Source organism: Falco biarmicus, chromosome 3 (genome assembly GCF_023638135.1).
Source record: "Falco biarmicus isolate bFalBia1 chromosome 3, bFalBia1.pri, whole genome shotgun sequence".
Taxonomy (NCBI): Eukaryota; Metazoa; Chordata; class Aves; order Falconiformes; family Falconidae; genus Falco; species Falco biarmicus.
Window position 1 is genome coordinate 118,157,968 of NC_079290.1, and position 25,231 is coordinate 118,183,198.

General features: G+C 58.8%; 1 protein-coding gene across 1 annotated transcript; it reads right to left on the reverse strand.

Moving 5' to 3' along the window:
* Positions 1-4,846: 4,846 nt before the first annotated feature.
* C3H1orf216 (chromosome 3 C1orf216 homolog) lies at positions 4,847-8,806 on the reverse strand. Its single transcript, XM_056333210.1, has 2 exons — positions 8,679-8,806; positions 4,847-7,356 (listed from the first exon to the last, which is right to left on the reverse strand). The coding sequence occupies exon 2, from the start codon at positions 7,338-7,340 to the stop codon at positions 6,519-6,521; it is 822 nt and encodes a 273-aa protein (XP_056189185.1). The 5' UTR covers positions 7,341-7,356; positions 8,679-8,806; the 3' UTR covers positions 4,847-6,518.
* Between the last annotated feature and the right edge of the window lie 16,425 nt (positions 8,807-25,231).

Sequence of the window (25,231 nt, forward strand, 5' to 3'; positions counted from 1 at the left end):
CTCGATTAAATGCTCGTGGACAGGCAGCTTGCGTGGCACTCGGATTATTATCCCCTTGGAGGAATAAAGTGCAGCATCGAGGCTCCTGGGATTCAAACCGATGGTTCCAGGGCTCGAGATATTTCAGTGCTGATGCTTAAAACCAGGAAGGCATTCCCTCCAGCCAGACAGCCACTACATCATGCAGGGAACGCTCCATGAAATAATGATGTACAACCGGCCTTGAGGCACTCTTTGCAGCTTGATTGGCCTCGATGGCAGAAGAATAACCGAGAGTTTATTGCTTCTCTTCTAGTGATCTTTACTCCCAGCTGTTTTCTCGGGGAGGCCTGGATCCCCGTGCCTCATCCGAAGAGCCACAGGCTTGGCGAGGTGCTGAGCACAGCCGGTTCCCGGGATGGGGCTCTGCTGTCACGGGGTGGATCCCTGCGGGAAAATCCCCCCAACCGCTGCCCAAGGCAGGCGGTGAGACCTGGGCACATCCTGGACCCCTTTCCCCCTCCTCCTGTGGGTGCAGCAAGCTCCTGGAGCAGCCCTCAGCACCCTCGGCCTCAGCACCCAGCCATACCAAACAAAGAGCACCCAGCCCCTTGGCACCGCAGCCCCTTCACCAGCACCCAAAGCACCCGGCATGCCCGTGCCGCGGTGCCGCACCTGGGCAAAGCCCCTGCGGCTGCAGTGATGCCCGAGAGCCGATTTCTGCCCACCGACATCCCTGCTGCCTGGGCAGGAAAAGGGGGAAAAGAGCATTTTTACGCAGAAAGTTGCTAGCAATCCCCAGCTCTTGGTGCCATTTGCAGAGGGCAAGGGTTAGATAGTTGCAGGTGATTTTTTTCCCCTTTTCTTTTGAGGAGCCATGCCGCAAATAGCCAGATTTCTAAGATTTCTCCGACATTAAAATGTAAATGAAAACAGACACGAAAACAATCTGAATTTCCAGCCGAGTTGCTCTTGCTTAATATTCTACCCCGAAGGGGGATGTGCGGAAGCAACAACATTTCAAAGGGAATCATTAAAGAAGGCAGGCTCAAACTGCGTTTTCATCAGATACCGTGGCAGAGCCGAGCACTCCAGGTCTTGCCCATCCCGCTGCTGCTGGAAAGGACGAGTGGGAAACAGCTCTGGAAAAAAAGAAACGTCCAAGCCAGGGCGAGGAGGACACGCACGCCAAGCCAGGGCTGCACCAGGGCATGCAGCCGCCTGCCTGCCCGAGGAGGGTCGTGTCCCAGCACGGTTCGGCTCCGTGGGACCGTGGGGGCTCCGGCTGCATGTGCATGGGGGCATGGCAGCAGCGTGACCTGCGCCATCCAGCTGGGACGATGCCCAGGTTTTAATGCATCCTGAGGTTTTAGAAATGCCCTGGAAGGGCAGTGGGTTTTGTGATATGTCCTGATGCATTAGCAGTACAGGTGTGAGGGGGAAAAGACCCCAATATTCCCAAACCTGCCTGCAGCCCCCTTCCACGCCGAGCTCTCAGCATCGGTGGTGCTGCTTCGCTCTGTTTCAAGCAGGAAGCTGAAGTGACTGTATTTATACCACCAACATAATGCATTTTAAATTACATTCAAAATATCAGAGAACAGCCTGAAAAATCATGTGAATCCTGGTTCAGTCATGCACCGGAGCACCTTGGGTAGGGAAAGGGCTGAGCAGTGTTGTCTGCATCCTCAGCGTGATACTTGCTGCCCCAATAAGCTGAAATGTCAGCAGCGCCCTGGCTCGGCTGGCACAGAATAGCTGAGTGCTGTGGGGTTTATATTTAGCTTTTGCAGAGGTCATCGACTGCGTAGAGGCTCGCAGGGTGCAGGAGCACCTCATCCAGCGCGGTGCAGGATGTGACCCCGATGCCGGACACAGTTTGTCACCCCACTGAGGGAGAAAGGACATCGGCTTCAGGGCAGCACTGGTGCAGGGCTGTGGGATGGCTTCGGCATCGCTGGTGCAGGGCTGCGGGATGGCTTTGGCATCACTCTGGGACAGTCCCCAAATGCTGCGGGGGGGCGTCCAGCAGCTGGGGTGGGTCTGTCTCAGCAGATGCTGCTGGAAGAGGAGGGATGTACGAGGCTTGGGGCCACACATGAGCCCTCAGGACCTGCCTCTGGCCCTTGGGTGCCCGCTGCTCGGTGCTGCTCTCCTGGGGCTGAAAGAGAACGAAGCCTGGCTGGGCAAGGAGCATCTAAGGGGCAGAAGCAGCAAAGGCATCCCATGCTCAGAGCTCTCTCCTGGCTGCCTGTCTGGGCATCCCACAGGCAATGCTCGCCAGGCAGGGGCAGGACAGGTCCTCTCTGACCCCTGCCCTGGCCCTGGACCCCCTCCCTTTTCCCCATTGCCTCCCCCATCCATGCTTCCCGGCCATCTGAAGGATGCTGCAGGATCCATGCTGCTCCGTGCCAGATAAGGGGCTGCGTGGAAAAGGCTCTCAGCCGCCTGGCTCACATGCCCACGTGTGGGACAGCTGAGCCGTGCCCAGGGCACAGCAAGGACAGAGCTTTTCTGCTCCCCGCCACCCTCCTGGACCTCCCAGGCAGCAGCAGGTGCTCTCGGCACGGTGGCACATATGGATCCTATAAGGGCTGAGATCATCTCTCCAGGCAGCCTCACTCCTCCATACACTGGGGGGTGGTGGGAAGGAACAGTGGCGGTGGGACTGGGGGCACGGAGCCCCTCACTGTGCTGGGTGCTGCCTGGGTGCAGCGTTTAGGGTGAGGGGAGCAGCCCCAGCTGGGGTCACCCTGCCCGCCGAGAGCAAAGAAAAGCCCTTTTCCCGCTGTAAACCGAACACGTGAGATCTGGAAGTCTCCGAGACATAATAAACAGGAGATCCCAGGATGCTTTAAGTGTGTCCCAGTCTGGATCTCTGGATGTTAATGGCCTGAGATGATTAATTTTCTTTTGTACTTTCATGGCATCAGTTATCACATAATTTGATTTTATTTTTAAAGACTTTTTTTTTAAGCCCACAAAATACTGGAAGGAGTTGGGCTGGATTCAAATTACAAGGTAAAATATTTCCCTCCAAAGCTTCATAAATACTTGATTTTTTTTAATGCTATTATTTTAACTTTCAAAGAAAGGCAACGTTTGCCAAATCTTGCTTTGTGCAGTAAAACCAGTCCAGTGTTACAGGGATTTAATATAATAATAACTAAACTTTCAGAGGAGACCTTAAAAACAAAGGCCCCTGTCTGTCGTGCACGGAAATCCAAGCTCACATGCCCTGGGGTCTGCAGCTCCTTTTCCCCCTGTGCCGGGAAGCAACGACATGGCTCCCCACTCCTTCCCAGCCCCACAGAATGGCCTGATCCAGACCCTGCTGGCAATGCTCCCTCTGCCCACCGACCTGGGGGCAGCGGGGGGGAAGAGTTTGGAGCCAGAGCATCTCCTCTGAGCCACCAAGAGCCGTGTTACCCATCTGTGAGCTGATTCCAGCCCCTTATTCACCGAGGCTTGGGAATCCCTGGGGATGGAGATGCCCCCACCGTGGTCCTTGGGCACATCATCCCACTGCATCCATCCTGCGCCAGGCTGGGGCCGCAGCTGCAGAGGGAGCTGAGCGCTGGGTGCAAGGCTGGGTTTGTGGAGTTGCAGCCTCCCGGGGTGTGTGTGCCTGGGGGCTGAGCAGGGCCCTGGCTCCCCCAAGCTGGCCCAGGCTCAGCCTTGCAGCTTTTTGTGTCTTTATTGGTTTTCCCCCTGCAGTTGGTCAGATTTTTAATTAATTCCCAAATCTCATTTGGGCACTGGAGCTTGGGTGGGGTTGTGTGTGTGTGTGTGTAAAAATCTGTCTGAAGTTGATTTTGCAAATCAGCACTGGCCATCTCAACCCAGCTCTCGGGGCATGAGCGTCGGGGCTCCCAATAACTGCGGAGGAAGCCTCTTGCTTGCCGAGCAGATCCGCCACTTTGATCTGCTCCCGCAGTTATTCTTTCATTTCTTGAGCAAATAATCCGGATTTTCACAATATTTACCTTGGAAATAATTATTTGTGTAAAGCATTCGACCAAGATAAACAGAGAAGCGCTGGGTCTCTCTGCAGGGCTGGTTAAGGCTCGTGTTCCCCTAAACCTGCCCCAGCACGCGCTCTGTGGGCAGCGGCTGAGGTGGGAAGGGGGTCTTAAAGTCGAGCACGGGCACATGTCTCAGGGAACCCAGGGCTGGGGACAAACCTCCCGGCTGCAGGACAGACAGAAGTGCCCACTGTGCCCGTCAGGAACCGCTAACCCAGCCCCTGCGTCTGTACAAGGGGCTATTGCATCCCTGGGTTCCCACAGATGCAGAGATGTAAAGGAGAAGCAGGAAGGGAGGAAGGGGAGGGGGAAAGGTGAAGGAAGGTTCAAAGGCCTGCTACAGCTTCGGTTTTTCATCTCTGGTTAATCGCTGCAAGGCCTGAGGCAAAGTCACCTTTGGGTCAATACTCAGGTGTTTTTATCTGCCAGCCCCATCTGCCCGGAGCTGCCCCCCCATCCCTCCCGATTAGCCGGGGCCGCAGGGCAGGGTGCTGGGCTGCCCGGGCAATCCGGTCCCTCCGCTTCCAGCCACGCTCTGCCAGGGCAGGGGGTAAATCCTGCACCTCTGCTGTGCCTCAGCACCAGCTCCACGGCCACAGGGAGGGCAACGTGCTGGAGATTATAAAAAGCGAAAAGGCTTTTAAACCCAGCGTGAATTAACTGCCGGTGCTGGCCCGGCGCATCAGCAGCCCACGCGTGCCCGGGGATGCAGCAGTGGCAGGAGGGTGCCAAGACCCCTGCCCTCACCCTGTTGCCCACCCACGCTCCAGCACCCTGCGGCGAGCACTGCCAGCGCCTGGCGAGCTTGTGAAGGGAAATAAAGGAACAAATCCACCCGGGGCTCAGCTCTTTCACCTCCAAGGCTTTTATTGAGGTGCGCAACATGCCCACGATCACGCGACGGGGATACAACACAGGCAGCAGGCGCTGGACACGAGCGAGGAGGGCGGCAAGGCAGCCCCAGCCTTGCAGGGATGCTGCTGGACTCCCCCGGCCCCCGGCACGGGTTGCTTTGAGCCGTGTACTCTTCCCCACCAAACGTCCTTTACAGAAACAGAGTTTTGCCCATCTCCTCACTTTAGCTACCGGCGGCAGCAGCCCCAGGCGGGAGCAGAGCCCAGTGCCAGACAGGAGGATGCTCGGGCAGACCCTGGCCCCATGGGTCACTGCCGGCTCGGCCGTGGTCAGTTGTGGTGGTGCAGGAGCATCTTGCGGTCGGTGGAAGCTGGGACCTGCCCAGGCTCCAGGCTGAGCCATCCCACCATCCCGCCGCTGCGCCCCGGCAGCAGAGCGGGGTCCTGGCAGAGTCATGGCCACCGCTCAGCTCCGCTCCTCCGACGCAGGATGCAGTTTGGCTGGGGCAACGTGGCAGCTTGGAAATCTCTCGCCACCCTCCCTTTGCAGACAAGAAACAAAATTAGTGCCTGGCTTTGCACAACAATTCCAGGTCCCCTCCTGGCTGAGCACTCCCCGTGCAGCCAAACCGCCCCCGCCGCTGCTCCTTCCACATCAGCAAGTTAAATAGCACACGTCATACTAACACTTAGTAAAATACAGCAAACACACACAGCATCTCCTTTTTAATCTCTATTTAAGAAGCCTGTGCTTTGTACTCCGTATGCAGTCCTCACTGGGTAAAATGCAGATTAGAAAAAAAATATTTTCTTTGCTTTCCAATGATAAATTAATATAGACAGCAGCAGCACAAGTTTGCAAGCAGCTTCCTGATCATGCACCGTGTTAAAGCATCTCCCACGACAGACAGATGTGCACACTGGCTGTGCGGAAAAACCTAAATTAACTTCTGTAATACTAAATCGAAAAAACACATATTGGCTTTCAACCAGTTGACACTTACAGTTATTTTTAAGCATTCTGAGGTGACTTTTCAGAATGATTTTTTTCCTCCCTCTCTCTCTCTCCATCTCCCTTGCATGAGTTTAGATCTTATCTGCAAAGCTTTTACACATGCCTCGGTGCACCGGGGTGCGTCCGGCTCAGGACACCTTGCTCGCACTGGCAGCACAAGACACGTTTAACAGCGGCCGGGCTGGCTCGGTACCGGCACAGCGGCGTAGGTGCGATGCGGGGCACAAAGCGAGTTTGTGCCTGTGCCCGAGCCTGTGCTGAAGGGCTTTGCCCAGGTACATTTAAAAGCTTCGCTGTCCCGAGACCCTCCTGGTCTCATGTGTGGTTCAGCCAGGCTCGTACAAAGGATCATAAATTAGATTTAAAAGCTGAGCCTCGTCACCCTGGGCTCGGCAAACCCCAAGGTCCTGAGGTTTACCCAGCCCAATGCCGCATGGTCCCCAGACCGGCAGGACAAGGTGCAGAAGAAAAATAATTCCCATGCAGAGGGAAAATGGAGATGAATGCTTCGGGGACTCTCAGCTACGCTGGAGAGAGATGGGAAGGACAGCGGGCACCCAGGCGCCCAGCAGGCGCTGTGCACCGGCATGTGGCACGGAGAGGCCACCAGCCAGCCCCGCGCCGGCCGGGGGGCAAGGGCTGGGCTCAGGGGCTGGGGGCAGCCGCCGCGGTGGGGCACGCCGGGCCCTGCTGCATGCAGCGGATCAGCTCCTTGCGGTTATCCAGGATGGTGTCGAAACTCTCCTGCAACCGGTTCTGCTGGTCCACGACTTTCTGTTGGAGGCCATGGATCCAGCGCAGCAGGGCCAGGCGCCGGTACATCACCAGCTGGATGTGGTGCTTCTCCTTCTCCTGCTCCTTGAAGCGCTCCTTGTCCTGGAGGTGCTGCACGGCCTCCGCCAGCGCCGGGAAGAGGGTCCCTGGCTCAGGCTCGGCCGCCCCTGGATGTGGTGGGCTCCCAGGGATGGGGGCAGAGGCTGGGGTGTCCCAGGCGTTCCCACAGGTGCTGTCAGGGCTGTCGATGCTGAGGGAGCTGCTGGCATAGCCGTTGTCCTCCGCAGGGGAGCTCGGGGGCTTGCTGCATCCCCTGGCTGCCTCCTCAGCAGCAGCGTTTTGGTCCCCCGCCCCACCGACCTCCGCTCCCTCGGGGGGGCTGCGGACCCCCGGCTTGGGGAGATGGGGCCGCGCGGCGCCCAGGCTCGGGGCGGCATCCCTAAGCCGGCCCTGGACCATCTGTCTCTGCATTAATAACAGCAGATTATCGGATGGATTTGTCGTGTTTTCACTCCGGCTGGAGCCCTCCTCCGGCGGGGACCCCGGCGCTGGCTGGCTCCAGTTCTCATTGCTGTCACACACCTCTCCCACGAAGTTGGAGTTGGAATCCTGCCCGTGCCCGGCCCCTGGGATGGCCGTGCCCAGCACCGGGCCCCCCCGGAACGGGGTGTTTGGTGGGCAGACGGCGAACATCTTGCCGTTCTCCTGCCTGCAAGAGAGACACGGAACCATAAGGCGTCTGTGGGGCACCTGGGCTGGCACGACCAGGGCTCCGACCAGCTGCAGCGGGATAAAATTGATTTGCTTCTCTTTAGAGCTACTGAACCCAAGTCACGGGCTCATCCTTTCCCGGCATTCGGCTGCTGCTCTCAGCGTGTCCCCAGGCAATATCACCCAGGGGCAACTTCTCACCTGCTGCAGAAGCTGAGGGCAGCCCCCCCCCTCCAGCCCAAACCTCCCCAGCTCATGTGGCCGCCCCTCGGTGAGCACTAGGGGCCATGCCGGGTGCAGGTGCCCACCCGCACGCTTGGTGCTTGGGGTAGGTGCGAGGTATTCAGGGCTGGGGAAGGTTTGCTTAGAAGGAGCTGGTTTTCCGACAGCAAGAAAATGTATTTAAGCAGGTGAGACGGCCTGGGCTCCTCCGCACACACCCTGCTGCGGGCCCTGGGTCTGCTCTCCACCAGCGGCCAAACCAGTAACCCCGCTGGGCTGCTTCCTGCCCTGCAGGACTGGGAGCAGATGGGACCAGTGATGGGAAGGGTAACCCCATGCTCCCTGCCCATCTCTGAGCCCCCTCCCAGCGAGGACACGCTGACAGGGCTCACACGAAGCAAAGCCCAGGGAGCATCCCGGCCGCATCCCAGGAAGAGGCAGGAGGGGCGCGGGACATGGGCTGCGGCTGGCAAGGGCTGGGAAAGTGCACAAGCGGGGTTGGGGGGGGGAACAGCCCTGGCCGCATCCCCCCCGCTGCAGACCCCACAGTGCTGTGCTGATGGCCAGGGCAGGAGGGCTCAGACACAGAGGTGCTGCTTGCAGCGGTGAGGATGAGGATGGCGCATGGAGAGGAGGGCGAGAAGCCGGTGCACAGCCGGGGGGTCCCGCAGGCCTGTGCCCCAGCAGCCCCCCCGCAACCCACCATGCAGCCCCTTGTGGGGCCGGGTGCATGGACCCAGCACCAGCCCCGCTATCACCCGCCCCACACCCCCCCCGCACACGCGTGGGGTCGTGCTGGGGGGGGGGGGAGCGCAGACCCGGGGGGGGGCACCCTCAGCCCCACACATTGCCTGGTGGGGGGTGGGGGGCGGCAGGGCCCCATGCCCGCACTCCGCCGGGAAACATAACGGGGAGCAGGGGGGGGCTGCGACCCCCGGGCCTGCCCGCCCCCTCGGCAGCCAGCAGCTCCGATGTGCCGCGATGGGCGCCCCCCCCCCCCCCCGACCCCCCCGGCAGCGAGCCCTTCCCGGTCTTGGCCCCCCCCGCCCCCCGGCAGCGCGCCCCCCATCCCCCCCGCCCCCGGCAGCGCGCACTCACCGCCCGCCCGGCCCCGCCGCCGCCGCGGGTGGGAGCGGAAGCGGCCCCGCGTGGGGAGGCGCCACGGCCGCACTTCCGACGGCGCCGCCGCCCCGCGCTGCCCGGCCGGGGGGGCTGGCCCGTGCCCAGCGCCGCGCACACGCGATCCCCCCCGGTGTCAGGGTGCGTGGGCTGCGGGGGGGCCGTGGGGCCCGTGCATCCCGCCGCGGGCAGCCCGGCTGGGTGTCGGGCACGGTGACCCCCCCCCCCCGCGCTGCCGGTCGGTCCCGTGGGGCTCAGCAGGTCCCCGTGGGGACGAGGGGGCTGGGGGCGGGGGGGCACGTCCTCAAAGGGGCCTTTCACCCCCCCGCAGCCGGGTGCTGGGAAAGGAAGCGCCTCAGCGACATCAAACGTGTCCCCCAGCGCCAGCCCGGCGCGGGGCGTCACATGCGGCACCACGAGTGTTTCGGGGGATAAAAGAGGCTTTGTGGGGTCGGGGGTGGGGGTGCTGGGGGGCTGGCAGCCGGGGCGGGGGCAGCCGGGGTGCCGCAGAGCCCCTGTCACCCACGGAGGTGCCTGGAGTGGGAGTGGTCCCATCCCTGGGTCCAGCCGGTGTGGCCTTGGCAGCATCCCAGGGTGGCTCTGGGACAAAGGTGGCACAAGCCCAGTGTCAGCCCAAGAAGCCGCAGCCCCCCGAGGGCTCAGCACCTCCCAGCCCCCCCGCGAGGGGGAGGACGGAGGGGATGAAGGTGCTTTCAGGGTGGACAAAGACCCTCTCTGAAGCTCTGGAGTGTCGGAGGTGGGACATAGGGGAGAAACACTGAGAGCAGATGTTCCCCGGGGACTTCACGAGGGTTGCGAGCAGTGGAATGATGCTAGGAGGTGATAAATAAGTTCTTTTCACTCCCCATCTGCCTGCCAGGACCCCAGGGCAGCCTCTCCCGCTCCGACAGCCTCGGATACCTCTCTCATGCAGGAATCGGTGGGGCAGGACCCAGAGGCATAACTGGGGCGCTGGGCTGCAGCACTCCTCCTCGGAAAGCCGGAGACAAAAGAAACAAAACTTTCCCGTCACACAAGAAAGGCAGAAACCAGCTCGGAGGTGCCTGTGGATGGGCAGGAAAGGGAAAAGTTTGGGCAAAGAGAGGGCTGGGCTGCTCCGGGCTGGGCTGTGCGTCGCTCCGGTGTGGGCCTGAGCTGGAGCAGCATCATCCGTGCCATGCTTCACCCGCTCAGCATTCCCAGCAGCTGTGCGGCACGGCGGGGCCACGAGCAGAAGATGGCAAGTTGGACCGAAGTGTGGCTGGTGGGGCAGGAGCGAGCTTTGCTCCCCCTGGGCGCCACACGTCCCCACCCCGTGGGGCTGGTGGGTGCAGATGTGCCGGAGCCCGTCACAAACCTGCTGCGCTGGCTCCAGCTTACTGGTGAGGACATCCACCACATTCGGGGGGGTTCCCCCCAAAAATGCCAGCTGTGCCAGGTGCGCCAAGGGAGCCAGGAGCGGTGCTTGCAAGGCTGGTCTCGCTGGGGTTGGGTTTTGCGCCGGTGCAGCTTGGGTCCAGCCCAGTGCCCCCAGCCCTGGGATTATCCGTATTGGATGGAGAGCAGAGGGATTTGCTGCTTGCAAGGAAAACAGCTCCCTGCGAGCCAGCCGTTCCCTCGGCCCCGCTGCCCCTCACCCTGAGGATGCTGCCAGTGGGGATGGCTACGGGCCCCCCCAGCTCGGGGTGCAGGAGGGAGGGGACACAGGGACACAAGGACACGGGGAGGGCTGGCTGATCCCTTCAGGCTCAAGGGGAAAGGGAAAGTTTGGAAGTGAAGGGGGCTTAGTGATGGATTTCAGAGTCGTCTTCCCCTCCCCTTCCCCAACTTTGTTCCAGAAATAAATTAAAAGCTCTCTCTCCAGGAAATTAAAAATCATTTAAGAAGACTGAGCACGGGACCTGATGCGCTGGGGTTTCAGAGCTGGGTGTCCTGGGTGACACAAGTGCACCTTGGGGCTTGGAGGGGAGCGGGGTGCTGGGGTGACCCCACAGAGCCGCCCCAGATGGCACTGGCACCACATTCCTCCACCAGCGCAGGTCCCTGGTGGCCGGGATGCAGCCCCCTTCCCCTCAGCTGAGCGTCCTGGCTGCGGGAGCCCCCTCCTTGCAACCAGGGGACTTCCATGACTGCTGGGGCCTCACACCAGCGGAGACCCAGCACCACTGCAGGGAAACACTGGAGACGGGGAGCCTGGCACTGGCCGTCGTGGAAATCATCCTTCAAACCCTTCACCGGCTCCCCGTTCCCTGCACTCATCCCGTGCATGGGGCAGGCAGCCGTCTGCTTCTCATCTGCCGTGCGTCCCGCTAACCGATGCAACGTGCCACGGGCTTTGAACAAAATTGGTCCCAGAAGAAGCCCTCGTGCTTGGCCCCGTGCCCGTGTGACGTCAGCCCCGTGTCACGGACGCGGCGAGTGCCCGACCTCTCTGCCAGGAAGGTGGCACCGCGGAGCTCAAACACCTGGTGCAGAATGGGTTGGGGGCTGCAATGCCCACGGGGGGACAGACCCATGCATGGCCACGTCCAGCCCCACCGGCGGGGACCCAGATGGCGGAGGGAGGGGAAAGGGCCTTCAGCATCACGGAGGGGCTGCCTCCTCCTGCCCTGAGGGCAGGCACCCCGCGGCCTTGCCAGGGAGCTGTGGGGTGCCGGAGCAGGCGAGTGCTGGCATTGCTGCTCCCCAGGTTCCACCTGCAGCACCTCTGCTCAGTATGTGTGTGCAACGCATGCACATGCACACCCGCTGCATGCCCACATGCACGCACTGCACACTTGCTGCACACGCAGTGCGGGCACACCAGCGCTTGGGCTGGCCGAGCAAGCGAGTGTTGGTGCATGGGGGGGCTGTGTGCGGAGGGAGGCATGTGGGCTGGAGGCTGCAGTGCTGGAAGGACATGAAATGTTTTTTTGGAGATTTCCACATTCTTCCTCTCCCTGGGCTCCCAGTGGTTCCCATCTCCCACCCTGTCCTGCACTGGGCACCGGCCTGGCTGCGCACCCTGGGAGCTGGGCAGGGTCCCTGGTGCGGGCGATGGCTGTGGTGGGGCTGTGCTCGGCCACGCAGCGATGCTGGGACGGGCTTGGCCAGGTGCCGTCGTGGCCAAGAGCACCCTGGCACTAGCCCACCCAGGACACTGCTCACCCAGGAGCCACTGTCCCACCAGCAGGCTCAGCCCGGGACCCAGGTGCTGAGAGGGGGAACCCGTCCCGAAAGAGTTAAGGGTGATACATTGCAAAAAAGGAAAAAAAAAAAATTACAAAAGAAAAAGTGCCCTGAACCACATGCGACCTAACCTCCCCAGCGGCTCATCTGAGTTTAATAACGGAGGAGGGAAATCTCCCAAAAAGCTCTCAGAGAAATTAAAGTAAACAGCGTGCTGACCTCCAACCCCGCGCTGCCCCGCCACTGACTCGGCCGGCTGCGGCAGCCACCGGTGGCTCGGCATTCCGTGTAATTGTAAACACATTCCGGTAAATACAAGGGGGGTGGGGGGCACTGGGGGGGCCCGGGGGAGCCGGTGGCCAAGCGGGTGCAGCTCTCCATGCAGTATCTGGGGACCGAGCATTGGGACAGCCGGACAAAGCCATGGCCATGGGGGATGCTGTGGACTGATGGCTCTGGGCTGGTGGCAGTGTCACATTCCTGGCCGCGGGTCTGACGTTACTGGTGGGAACAGGAGCCACTGGGACCATCGAGCTGCCCCGTGGCTGCAGGGCTGGGGCTGAGGAGCCTCATGTCAGCAGCGCTGGTGGGTCCTGCCGATGGAGGGAGCAGGAGGGGGAGGATGCTGTAAGGGGTTTGTCCTCTTGGCCTCACAAAATTTAAAAACAACGGTCTTATTTTCATAGATTTTGGTCAGTTTTGCAGGCTGAGGGAAAGAAAAGCAACCCCAGGCTGTACAAGTGCTGGCACTCCTCTCCGGAGAGGGGCCAGCAAAGCCACTGGCCTCAAGGGGGGGAAGCAGAAGCTGAGCCCTGTCCCTTGGCACTGCTCCATCCTATCCTCATCCCTGTCCCCATCCCCATCCCCATCTACTTTCTTGTCCCCATTCCCATCGCCTTTCGTGTCCCCATCCCCATCCCTGTCCCCACCCCCATCCCTATTCCTGTCCCCATCCCCACCCCACCCCCATCCCTGTCCCCATCCCTGTATCCATCCCAACCCCATCCTATCCCCATTCCCATCCCATCACCCTCCCATCCCCATCCTCTTCCTATCCCCATCCCCATCCCCATCCCCATCCCCATCCCCATCCCCATCCCCATCCCCATCCTCATCCTATCCCCATCCCATCCTCATCCCTGTCCCCATCCCCATCCCATGCCTGTCCCCATCCCATTCCCATCCTCTTTCTATCCCCATCCACATCCACATCCCCGTCCTCATTCTATCCCCATCCCATCCCCATCCCTGTCCCCATCCCCACCCCTGTCCTGTGGTGCCCTCCACGCGGCATCCCATCCCATCCCATCCCATCCCATCCCATCCCATCCCATCCTGTCCCATCCCGTCCCATCCCATCCCATCCCATCCCATCCCGTCCCGTCCCGTCCCGTCCCATCCCATCCCACACCATCCCACCCCATCCCCTGCCTTCTCAGGGGTCTTGCTGGGGCAGTCACCACTCAGAGGCGGGGGAGGGGGCAGAGAGGGCTGGATCCTGCGACCCCCCCGCCACTGCCCTGCAGCCCCAGAGCCCGGGCTGGCCCTCACCCCCACCATCTACCTGCAAACCAAACTGTGTCCATCACAACCACAAGCAGCGACAGACGCGCTGGGTTTGGTGAAAAATGCCAGGAATCTGCAGCCGGGTTGGATTTCAGAGGAGCCAGGATTCCTGCAGAGGCCAGACCCTTTCCCCGGGACTGGAGCTCAGAGCCCGCTCCCCCAGCAGCTCCCAGCCCCGAGGAGCATCCCTTGGGATGGCACCATGAGAGGAAGAGGAGGATGTGGAGGAAGGGGAGACGGGCCAGTGCGCAAACCTCCTGCCAGAGGGACAAGCCCCCGGCGATGGGGACCCAGCTCTGCCTGGGGACACGCATCCCTGTTGGGAGAGACCCCCTCGCCAAACCTCCTTCGTCTTTGCTCCCCTAACTCCCCCCAAAGGGGTTGATCCTGGTGGGGAGATGTGCTCCGCCAGGAGAGGGGAGCTGGCGTCCCGCAGGTGTTTCCTCTGGGATTTGTCTGCTGCTGAGCTGCAGAAGGGGAATGCTGCTGCTGCCTCCACCTCTTCCATCGGAGCAGGACCCAAAACTCACCATTTCCTCTTGGCCTGTGAATCACTAATAAACTCCAGACAGAAAGGTCTGATGAGGAAATTGTTTGGGAAATGGAGAGGAAGGGGGAGCGACGGCGCTCGCCGCCTGGGCTGGTGGCTTTGGGTGGCTTTGCCCATTGGTGTCACCTCCCCGAGCTGTGGCATCGGTCCTCGCCTCAGGGTCCCCGCGTCTGCTCCGGCCAAGGGCCCCGTCCCAAGCCCAGCCCAGGGGCTCTCCCAGTCTGGCTGCAAAGTCCACCAGCAGATGGTTTTGTCTGTCTGCGAGGATTTGGGGATGAAAATCACTGTGTACATTTAAGCGTATATTTTTTTCCTTGATCCCTGTCCACTGGCTGTGCCAGGGCAGCGGTGCTAAGCAAAATCTCTCCATCATTTGATACCTGCGGCTGGGCACTCACCAGCCTCTGAGCCTGAGACCCTCAGCTCGAGCCCCCAGCACCCCCAGACTGTCTCCTGCCCGAGCCAGACCCTGCTCACAGCCTGGCCGTGGGGATGCTCCGGGCAGGAAACTCCTGGCTTCCAAATAATATAATAACGGCAACAACGGCTACAGGTTGCAGATTCCTGCTCAGCGTGCATTTGGGAACGGCTGTGCTGTCACCCTCACCAAAAACTAAACATTTCAAGCAAAACAAGCCCCTGCAGCGAGGCTCCTGTTCAGAAGGGCTGCTGTAATTAATTCAGAAGGGCTGGTGTAATTAATTCAGAAGGGCTGCTGTAATGGGACCTATATATATTTCACATATATATATATAAATAAAGCGCCTATCACCGTATCGTAAACATTCTTTGGAACCGTTCTGACCGCAGAGGTAAGAACCTCCTGCAAACCATCCGTGCCGGCGCTCAGGCCAGCACCGGCCCCATCCTGTGCTGGTCCCCAGCCACATGTCCCACAGCCCAGACCCCTTGGCAGTGATGGGACCATCCCCATCCCCTCCCTGCAGATGAAACGGTCACGGCAGCGCTGGTCCAACTGCTGCACACTTGTCCTGAAACAGAAACGCTCCACATTTGGACCTCATAATGCAAAAAACTTCAGGATTTTGAAATTTCAGTCTTGGACACAAATCTGATACATTCCATAAATGCTTTAATTTATCCCTTCGTCACAATATTTGATAAAAGGTTTCGTTTCAGCTGCCCTGCTTTGATTAATAACTGTAACAGATTCTAACCTGAAGGAATCATCTTATATTGCGTTCATGGAAATTAAATGTTTGATTGCACATAGTCAGAATTTTCTGATGCGGAAACTACTCCACCAAAGAACTTTGAACAAGCTCTAATCAAAAAACATTTTGGTGTTGGTTTTTTTTTCTCAGCTTCCCCTTCACCTATAACAAGTCCAAACATCTGTTAAAATTCAATCAGAGCAAAACTGGCTGAAAAAATTAAAATTCAGAGCGTGCAATTAAATGGCCATCCACGTTGCAGCCAGGTGGGATGGCGGCACGCAGGCTCGGCACGCAGGGGGTGGTGTGGGCAGCCCACGCTGTGAGGGAGCGGCGTCCCACGGGGGGTGCCCACCCCCCCGGCCCCTCCTGCCCCCGCCACGTGCGTCCCTGTGTCGTCATACGCCGGTGCCGTCGCAGGGCTCCATGGTGGCAGCCCATCCATCCATCCATCCATCCATCCATCCATTCATCCTGGTTCCCTGCAGCAGGAAGGGCTTTGGCAGCAGAAGGCGCCTTTTGAACTGAGCAGGACGTTTTCCTTATGCTTGGAATCCTCTCCTTTTTAATAAGAATAAAAACACTGGAATGCCGAGGGTGGGTTCATTTTCCTTCCTCTCTCTTCCTTTTTCCACGGCAGGGTGATGGGTTGAGATTTCCCTACGCCATGAGTGAAGGCAGAGGGATGGAAAGCAAGAGGGAGAACCCAAATCCCATGGGCATTTGGGACCAGGAGCACTTTTCTGCAGGGATGGCTTGAGCGGGCGGCCGGCAGCCGCTGCTTTTTGGTGACGATCCCGGCCGTGGCTGGGCTCCTCCATGCCGCAGGTGCCCCTGTGCCAGACAGAGAGCAGGGGCATGTTTTTGAGGTCGGAAAGCAGAGTTTTCAGCAATTAGAGCGGCATGCCAAGATAAACCCCCACTTCCTGGCGGGCCTGTTCCCATCAGCCATCGTCCCAGTGAGACGGACCCCAGCGAGGGGCTCTCCTGGCGGGAACAGTCCGGCAAATTCTCTCTGCATGGGTGAAATTCCCTCTGCTACCGAGGTTATTATCTCCGAACAGGAACCAACAATATCCTTTCATTTAGGCACTAATTTGAACAATGTGCGCTGGCCGGGGGAGGAAGGGCGCTCACTGCTCCGGAGCCTTTGAAAAATCCAGGCGGGAGCCAAACCAGAGGGAAAACAAAACCCTGCAATGATGCGAACGGCTTGGCTCGGCAGGGCCAGTGCCCCAGGCTCCAGCTGTGCCAGCTGGGTGACACTGGGAAGAGCTGTGGTGCCACCAGCACTGGGCATGGCACAGGGACACTCGGGGCACCGAGCACCCGCATCCCAGCTTGTTAGTGGGGGAAAATTAGCATTCAGGCCATCCTGGAGCTCAGAGCCCTGTCCTGGGCAGGCGTGTTTTGCCCACTGGGGAAAATCACCTCCTCTGCTTAACCAGCCTGTTCAGGCTCGTAATTACAATTTCCATAGGGCTGGAGGGTGCAGTAAAACACTTCTAAATTTGTTCTATCATAAAGCTCACACTAGGCACCAGAAAAAGTTGGAGTGTGTAATTGATAACTATAAAAACATTTTAATTTCCGTTTTTCAGAAGCAGACAAGACAAACACAGCAGGGGGAAGGGAGCACCCACTGACAGCACACGCGTCCCCTGCAGCTCCTCACACCACTACTCCAGCAGCCAGGGGCTGGTGGCAGTGTCCCCCTGGCTGCGGCCACCTCACTCCCTGCTGTTTGCCGTGGGACCAGTGTGATTTGCAACTGCTCCCCAACAGGGATCTCTGCTGGCACATGGCCAGCAGCAGCAGCAGCCCCATCCCTGTCCCCATCCCCATCCCTGTCCCCATCCCAACCCCATCTCCATCCCTGGCCTCATCCCCATCTCCATCCCCATCCCCATCCCCATCCCCATCCCCATCCCCATCCTCATCCCCATCCCCATCCCATCCCCATCCCTGTCACCATCCTCATCCCATCCCCATCCCCATCCCATCTCATCCCATCCACGTCCCCATCCTATCCCCATCCCATCCCTGTTTCCATCCCCATTTCCATCCGCATCCCCCTCCTCATCCCCATCCCATCCTATCCCCTTCCCCATCCTATCCCCATCTCATCCCCATCCTTGTCCCCATCCCCATCCCCACCCCCATCCCATCCCCATGCCTGGTGGGTTGCAGCATCCTGTTCCCACTGGCCGTCCCAGTGATAGTTCCTCCTGGGCAGACCCTGCAGGGGCTTGCAGGGGAAGGCGAGGCAGGGGGGGGATTTCTGCTGTATTTACTCTTAGTGTAGCCGTGATGAATATTTACACCCGTGTGGGGAGAGCAGCGCGTTCCCCGACGGGGATATCAGTTGGAACATCATCTAATTGATTACATGGAAATTGCTCCTGGTGGAAAGGGAAGCCCTCGCCTTGCTCTTGGTGAATTAATTTAGCTTTTGCCATTCTTCGCTGTGCTCAATTAATCTTGTTAAAGTGATATAATTTTAGCTCGCACTTCACACACAGGGGTACCGGGGAGGCCCTGGCTGATAACGACGGGAGGTTGGTTAATGACAGGTAACAGGGGCTTGGTCTCATATGGGAGAGGGGCTCCTGCCTGGTGCTGCCGGCCCTGGCTCCCATGTGTGGGATCAGCCCCGGGACCCCAAGGCGCTGTCCCTCCAGCCAGGGCCACCGGGATGCAGGATGCCGGGTGCCGCGGCTGGGACGCGCGGTGGGTCGGGTACCTGAGCTGTCCCCAGCTCCGCGCTGAGACAAAGAGCATCGTCTCCCGCGGCCCCCAGCAGCTGGTGCGGGGGGACGTAATCCCACAAAAGTCCTGCTCTGGGGGGATCAGCGGGAGAGGTGAGGGGCACGCCGCCACGTCCCCGCCATCGCTGCCCCACTATTGACTGCCTAAACAGTTCTTTGGTGATTACAATGTAAATATAGCTTTTCATGGAGTAAAGGCCTTTTATGGGATCCGCACACACTTAACCACTTAACCCCGGCGACAAAAAGAGCAGTGAATTAGCTGTTTAGAGGCTGCTCGTGCAGAAAAGCGGGTCCTGAATGGGATTTGGGGATCTCTGTGTATCAATTGCTATGCTTCAGGGGCCCTCAATGGGGCTTTTGGCGTTCGAGCATGTGCCAAAGGGCTCGCGTGGGTGTGGATGGAGTGTCAATAAAAAAAAAAAAAAAGAAAAAAAAAGAAAAAAAGCAGCTGCTTCTCTCTAATAAAACAATGATTTATTCATAGCGACTTGGGGAAGGGGCGGAGGGGGGGAAACAGGGAAGTGCCAAAGCGATGCTCGCCCTGCTCAGTGCCCCAGCGAGGCTCGGGGGCTGAGCCCGCCTGTGGAGCGGAGGCACAGGGACCCCCAGAACAGCCCATGGGGACCCCCACGCAGCCCAGGTGGCAGAGCCAGCTCCTGCTGCAGCCCCAGCCAGGTGGCCGGGGTGTCCCTGTGGCTCCTTGGGGACCCTTGGGGGGGTGCAGGGGCCAGAGGTGCACCCTCTGCTCCCTCCTTGCCAAGTGGCATCTCTGCAAAGCCAGGTGGCAGCCAGTGCTCCCCCCTGCCCCGGGTGCACTGGAGGGGCTGTGCACAGCCAGGGATGCAGGGACCCACGCGGGGCTCGGCGTGTGACCCCCTCCATGCTGAGAACGAAGCATTTTGGGATGGGCATGGGGGAAGAAGGAAGGCTGCGCTTGGTGCCCTGGGTTCAGTGCGCCCAGGCTGCCATGGCCATCCCCACCGAAGGATGCTGCAGCCGGGACAGGACCCTCGTCCCCCTGGGGTGGGCAGCCTGGGGTGGTGGGGGGTGGCTGAGCCCCCCCAGGCTGGTGATCGAAGGTGCTGGGCTGGTGGGCACATGGCGGGGGCACCGGGCGCAGCCAGCCCCCCAGCTGCGCCTGCTGCCGAACAAGAGCAGCCTTCATGGAGCGGGGGCCGGGGGGAGCAAACTCAAAGCAGATCTGAAATGAATGGCCTGAAACGAGGGGAGGTGGCTGGACAAAGCCAGGGCTCTGAGTGGGAACGGGGGGTGGGGGGATGAAAAAGTGGCAGCACATGGCCAGGTGCGTGGAGGGACAGAGGCCGGCACCAGCACAGGCACCAGTACCAGCACCGGCACCAGCCACGCTTCTTTGCGGTGGGACGCGGGGCCAGGGCTCGGAGCTGGGAACGGCGCCCGGCTGTTTGCTCACATGGAGCAAAACTCAGGGGGTGCAGGGACCCCGGCACAGCCGCTCGGTGTCTGTGGCAGGAAAGCAACACCGGAGAGACACCAGCAGGTCCCGTCCCCGTCTCGCCAGGCCACAGACGGGATCCCACTGAAGTCACGAAGGGCTGACGAGGGAGCAGATCAAGTCAGGCTACGGGCCTATTTTTAAGCTGGTGCAGATGGAGGGATGAAAGAGGAGGGGGGAGGCAGGGTCGGAAGACAAACAAACGCCAAGCAGATGTTGGAGCGCTGCTCTTCCCCTCGCAGGATGCGTATGCGGCTCCCGGCAACACCAGCTCTGCTGGCCTCGACCCCCAGAGCCTGGGGGACCACGGTGGGGACCGGGCTGTGATGTCCCCTCCTGCTTGTCCCCCATTGCCAGGGTTCACACCGGCACCCCAGAATGGTGGCGCCACATCAGTCCCATGAAGTGCTGGGGCAGGCAGCTCCATACCGGGCTCCCGGGGTGCCCCAGGGGGTCGTGGGGACATGTCCCACCATCCTCACCGGTGCCTGGTGATGGGGACAGGCAGTGATGGGCTTCAGGAGCTCCAGGGAGGCTGCCCCGGTGTGGTGGTGCTGAGCCCTGGGGTGACTGGGCAGTGCCAGCGTGCCCACCAGGGCTGCCTGTGGGTCTCACCGGTGGGTCCCTGCACTTGAACCACGAACACCCCGCGGTGCAGCTCTGGGGATGAAGCTGCCGCTTTAGGAAGCAGCTCCGGTGCCCGGCTTGCCCCAGCCACCGCCCCCACCACCCTCCGCTCTGCCAACCCAGCACATCCCACCGTGCCCTTCTTTGATGCCCGATGGTTTCTCCAGGTCCTGCTGGACCAGGGTGAGCACTGGCACCGCCGTGGGGTTCACTTTCTGTTCAAGCCGGAGACACCGGCAGTGCTGCTCACGGGCTTTTAGCAGGAGCCATGGTCAGGACCCAGCCTGCGCAAGGACAGATCTCAACCCTCCAGACTTCACCAGGGTCTGGGGCCGCGGTTCTGGCCGATGAGTATCAAACCCAGCTCCTCCAGCACGGCTTTTGCCCCCTGCGGATGTTCGGGGGTCTTTGCCAACTGCATTGACCCCAGCTAATCTTTTCTTCCTTCCTTTTCTTTTCCCTGTCTGGCAGAAGGGGATGGGATGGGGTGACCGCGGTGGGTCCGCCTGGGGGCTGTTGGCAGCCCAGCAGCGGCAGTGACACCTCAGGAGCTGTTGTCATACCTGGGGGCTCATGTCACCCCTTCGCCGAAGATCACACAGGCTCAGCAAATCCGTAGGTGGAGCAAAGGCTACCAAAATCAGGCCGGCTCTGCCTGTGAGATCATCCCCCCGGATGCCTTGCTCAGAGCTTTGTACTTCGAGCATCGCCCTCACGTCACGCAAAATAGGCAACACATGGCAAGTATAATTGCCTATTGCTTTAATTATCTTCTTTACATCAGCGGGCTGGATGGTTTTGCATTGCCTTTGGTTGGAGCGTCTGCAGCTGTGGCTGGTGGAGCCGGGATGTGCATCCTGCGGGAGGTGCCAGCTGTGCCACCAGAGCTGGGTGACATGGAAAACATCCCGGATGCCAAAACCCCTGGGTGGGTCGCTGACAGGGCTGCCCTGCAGAAGCCTCGAGCAGTGGCACCAGCCCACACCACCACCATGCCAGCCAGGAGCTACAACCAGGAGAAAGCCAGCCGGAGTAGCAGCTCCCGTACCTCGTGTTCCCAGGCGGGGATGGGGGCTGCACGAGGCAGGATCAGGCCCTTGTGCTTCATCCAGGCTCGCTGGGCTGGGGAGCAGGAGGAAGGAAGGAAAAGCCTTTTTTTTTTAATCTGGTGTTTAATTGTGAAAGGTTGGGGGTTTTCAAAGCCCTCCTTCAGGCTTCGTGTAAAACAGGAATGTGGAAATACCACCTCTGCGTATCCTGAGCAGCCGGGGAGGTGCTGTTAGCACCTGGCTGATTAATTATCCTTTTTGCACAGAAATGCGCCTCTGTGAACCACGGTGGCTGGGAATTAGGCAGTGCAGAGAGATGCTGTGGCGCTGGCTCGTGCTGCCCTCCAGCCAGGACCTTGGGGCTGAGCATGGCATGGCACGGCACAGCATGGCACGGCACGGCACAGCGCGGCAGTGGCACGGCACAGCATGGCACGGCATGGTGCAGCATGGCACGGCACAGTATGGCAGAGCAGCCACAACCAACCATGCCAGGATGCAGCAGGGTGCCCGGGCTCTCTGTGGCATCCCCCAGGGCAGAGGTGAGGGCTGCAGGCAGCTTTTGGGGTGCCGGGTGGGTGCAAGGACACAGTGAACGTGTGCAGGTCTTGTCCTCCAGAGGGAACGTGTCTCTTGGATACTGATCCCCCATCACCGCGTGCGCAAACATCGTCAAATATTGAAAATCAATCGGCCACTGTAAGCGAAGCAGCACAGAGCGTGTTGCATGAAAACAGCCCTGAGGAGCAGAGAAAAAATATTAGCTAAAATAAAATTAATCTCTTGCAAAGCTTTAAGATTCGCTTCTCACCCCTCCCCCCTGCGCCGCAATCTTTTATGTCATTTTCTTTAATTACAGCTGGTTTAGATCTCTGCTGCCTGGAGAAGCAAAGCTAGACTTAGCCATAAATTGGGCTTCTGGATGATACAAGAGAAAATAATAACCCCCAAGGACTGAACATCTGTCCACACGGAGCACGCGCAATGTTATAATTAATATTAATGACTAATAGTTAGTATGGAATAAAACTTTTGCTTTACAGGTCAGCTAATACACCCAGCCGCGCTGCAAGTCCCAGAGCGAGACGTTTTCCATGTCACGAGCTTGGCTGGACTCTGCACATCCAGGAGCCCCACGGCTCCGCTCCGGGGCTGGGGGTGCCGGGGAGCACGGCGAAGGGGGGTGCTTCACCCCCAGCAATAAAGCAGCACGTGGGGCATCCCACCCAGGCATGGCCCCAGGTGGCGGGGAGGGAGGATCTTTGCCAAACTTCCATTTCCCATTTGATGTCAGGTCGTTGATGAAGCGCGGGCACCAGAGGTGCGCTACAGCCGCTCTCTCGCAGGAGGAACTTCGTCAGGACCACGGTGCCGGCCGAGGTGGATCCAGCAGCCCCAGGCTCGGCCCTGGCAAGTTAAGGCTGGGGGTCAGTGGCCACAGGGCTGGGTTGAGGAGGGGACCTGGCACCCAGCGTGGCCGGTCTCCCTGCCGGCTCTGCCTGCTCCCACCACACAAGGCAACACCTCGTGGGCTTTTTCCTCCTCTCTGCTGTTATCTTTTTCTTTAGGGAGGAAAGCACTTGCCTGTTAGTAATCTCAGGAAGGTTTGGGTTGGAGGGGACCCTAAAGCCCACCCAGTTCCAGCCCCCTGCCCCGGGCAGGGACACCTTCCACTGGGACCAGGCTGCTCCAAGTCCCGTCCAACCTGGCCTTGGACACTGCCAGGGATGGGGCACCCACAGCACATCCCAGTGCTCCACCACCCTCACAAAAAAATAATTTCTTCCTAATATCTCATCTAAATCTCTCCTTTTTCCATTTAAAGCCAGTCCTATCACTGAATGCCCTTGGAAGAAGTCCCTCACCGGCTTTAATCGAGGGCTCTTTGTTTTCTTTTACTATATTCCTGCATTGTATTTCTGTGTTTTCTTGAATTACCTACTCCATTTCAGTGAGACTATAGACATTGCTGCCCGTTGTTGCTGCTCTGTCTTCTGTGTTTCCTTTTCTAATAATGAAGAACCCAAAGGAAAAGAAACAGAGGCTGGAAACATCACCTGCTCCCTTCCAAAACCAAGCGCGTGCTAAAGACGTTTTCAGGGGCCCAGACCTGTGCCCCATTCATCACTCCTGGAGAAAGGATGCACCAGCTAACGAGCAGGTCGAAAGCCAGAGAGGGTAAATAATTGTGACACCCTCTCCATCCACACTTGCGTGGATGCCTGGGGGGTCTTTGTCCTTTAACCCTCATACTGGGTCTGGGACAACCGATTAAAGGTCCAGGACGGATGAGGTGCGGAAGGTCCGTGCTAAGAACACACAAAACATACAGCACACTCCTTTTCATGTGTCCACTCTGACATAATTCTTCACATGTTGGAAATACAGATGATTTTAGCCTGGGTCCATCTGGTTTCCCAAATAACCTGTCTATTTGATAAATAACATAAATTAAATTAGACAAGACAAACAAATAGTTTTTTTTCTCTCCCCCTTTCAGTCTCTTGGCAAAAAGGAAAAAAAAAAAAAAAAAGGAAAAGAAAACATAATTCAGTGGCTGCCTTGAGCCCCTGAGGAGCTGTGCGGTGGTGAAACCTATGATTATAAACGTGGTTGCAATGTTAACCTTTAACACGGACCGAGGGCCGCTCCTGCCTTTGCTTGTAAGTTCTTTTTTAATTTCTTTACTATAATTTAGGCTCCTAAGAGCTCATTCCCCCTGCAAACTCAGCAGGAAATCCGACGTGCTTCGCAGCTCAGCCTGGCTCCCGCCGTGCAGCCCAGGACCAGGAGCTCGGATCTGAAGGGCTGCATTCCTCCCGCCCCTTGCACAGCTAAGGGAAACTGAGGCACAGAGCCACGGCCTCGTTACAGCTGCCTAAGCTGGATGGAAACCCTGGTGTCCCACCACGGGGCAGCCACTTGTGCATCTCATGCAAAGCCAAACCCAGACATCACCCGTCCCGGCTGCGAATTAGCCCAGAATAGGGGGTTAGGGGGAAAAAGCAGCGAGGGGAGCGGAGGGAGCTCTGCCTTCAGCCCAGGACAGCCCTGCAGAGAGGCACCACCACCCCGGAGACCCTTGTTCCCACCCCCTCGCCCCTCTCTGCCTTGAGCCTTAGTCAATCCCTCCTTCCCACTCCTGGCACTTCCAGCAGCAACAAGGGGGGGGGATTTGTCTCCCCATTAGCACAGCGGCATCGCCTCAGTGCCAGGAGGGGCGAGCTGGATCGATACTTGAAAATGAGAAGCCAAAGCTGAGTTAATGTGCCAGACAGGAGGTGGGGTGGGGGCAGCCCTGGAAGAGCCGGCCGGAGGGATGAGATGGATGAGAGCAGGTCTGCGGCACAGGTGGGAGCGCAGGCAAGGGTCAGCCCCAACGCTGCAGCTCCCGTCCCCGCTGGGGAGATGGATGGTGGCACAATAAGCAGCAAAAGCATCTCAGCTCGTGGTTCAACCCCTCCTGCGATCGGGATTTCAGCTCCTGGCCTCCTCAGGACACAGCATGGAAAACACTCCCCTGGGGTGCAAGGCAGTGCCTACCTGCAGCGTCGCGTGCACCCCGAGCGGGTGTTGGGGGGAAAAAGAGTTTCCCCTGAGCAGCAGTAACCAGAACCCTTCCCATTCCATGTATTTCCATTTATAAGCTCTTCAGGCCCAACAGTGTTTTTCTACTCTTGGCTCCAAAACAAGCAAATGTATTTTGAAGGGAAAATTTTAAAGGGAAAGCAAAACAAATGCCATCGTTGCAGTTAGCGGATGCAGAGGAGAGGCCAGTAAAACCACCAGGACAAAGCCAACCCTCTAAAAGTGCTCTTCAAGCTACCACCTTCTAATGCAAAAGTGCAGCAATTACAAGTCTACATAAATTTAATCTTTCACAGTGCCATAGAGGATGGAAAATTCTAAGAATTTCCCCTTGAGTCAAGAGTACAGTTTAAGCTTTAATCATTCTTCCTTCCCCTTTTTGCTAGAGGAAAAGCATTCTCTTGCTGCTCTCTAGTGGCAGGCATTATTAGCAAAATTAAGAGAAGATGCTGGATTTTGCAGCTTCCAATATTTTCACCCAGTAAATCTGTGCTGAATTAGTACAGCTTACAAATCAGTGCAAATGCTGTGACAGAGAATTAACTGGATATCCAGATATCAAGA

Bases quoted from the DNA above. Each gene is read 5' to 3' on its own strand.
- C3H1orf216 (XM_056333210.1), bottom strand. From the start codon at position 7,340: ATGTTCGCCGTCTGCCCACCAAACACCCCGTTCCGGGGGGGCCCGGTG.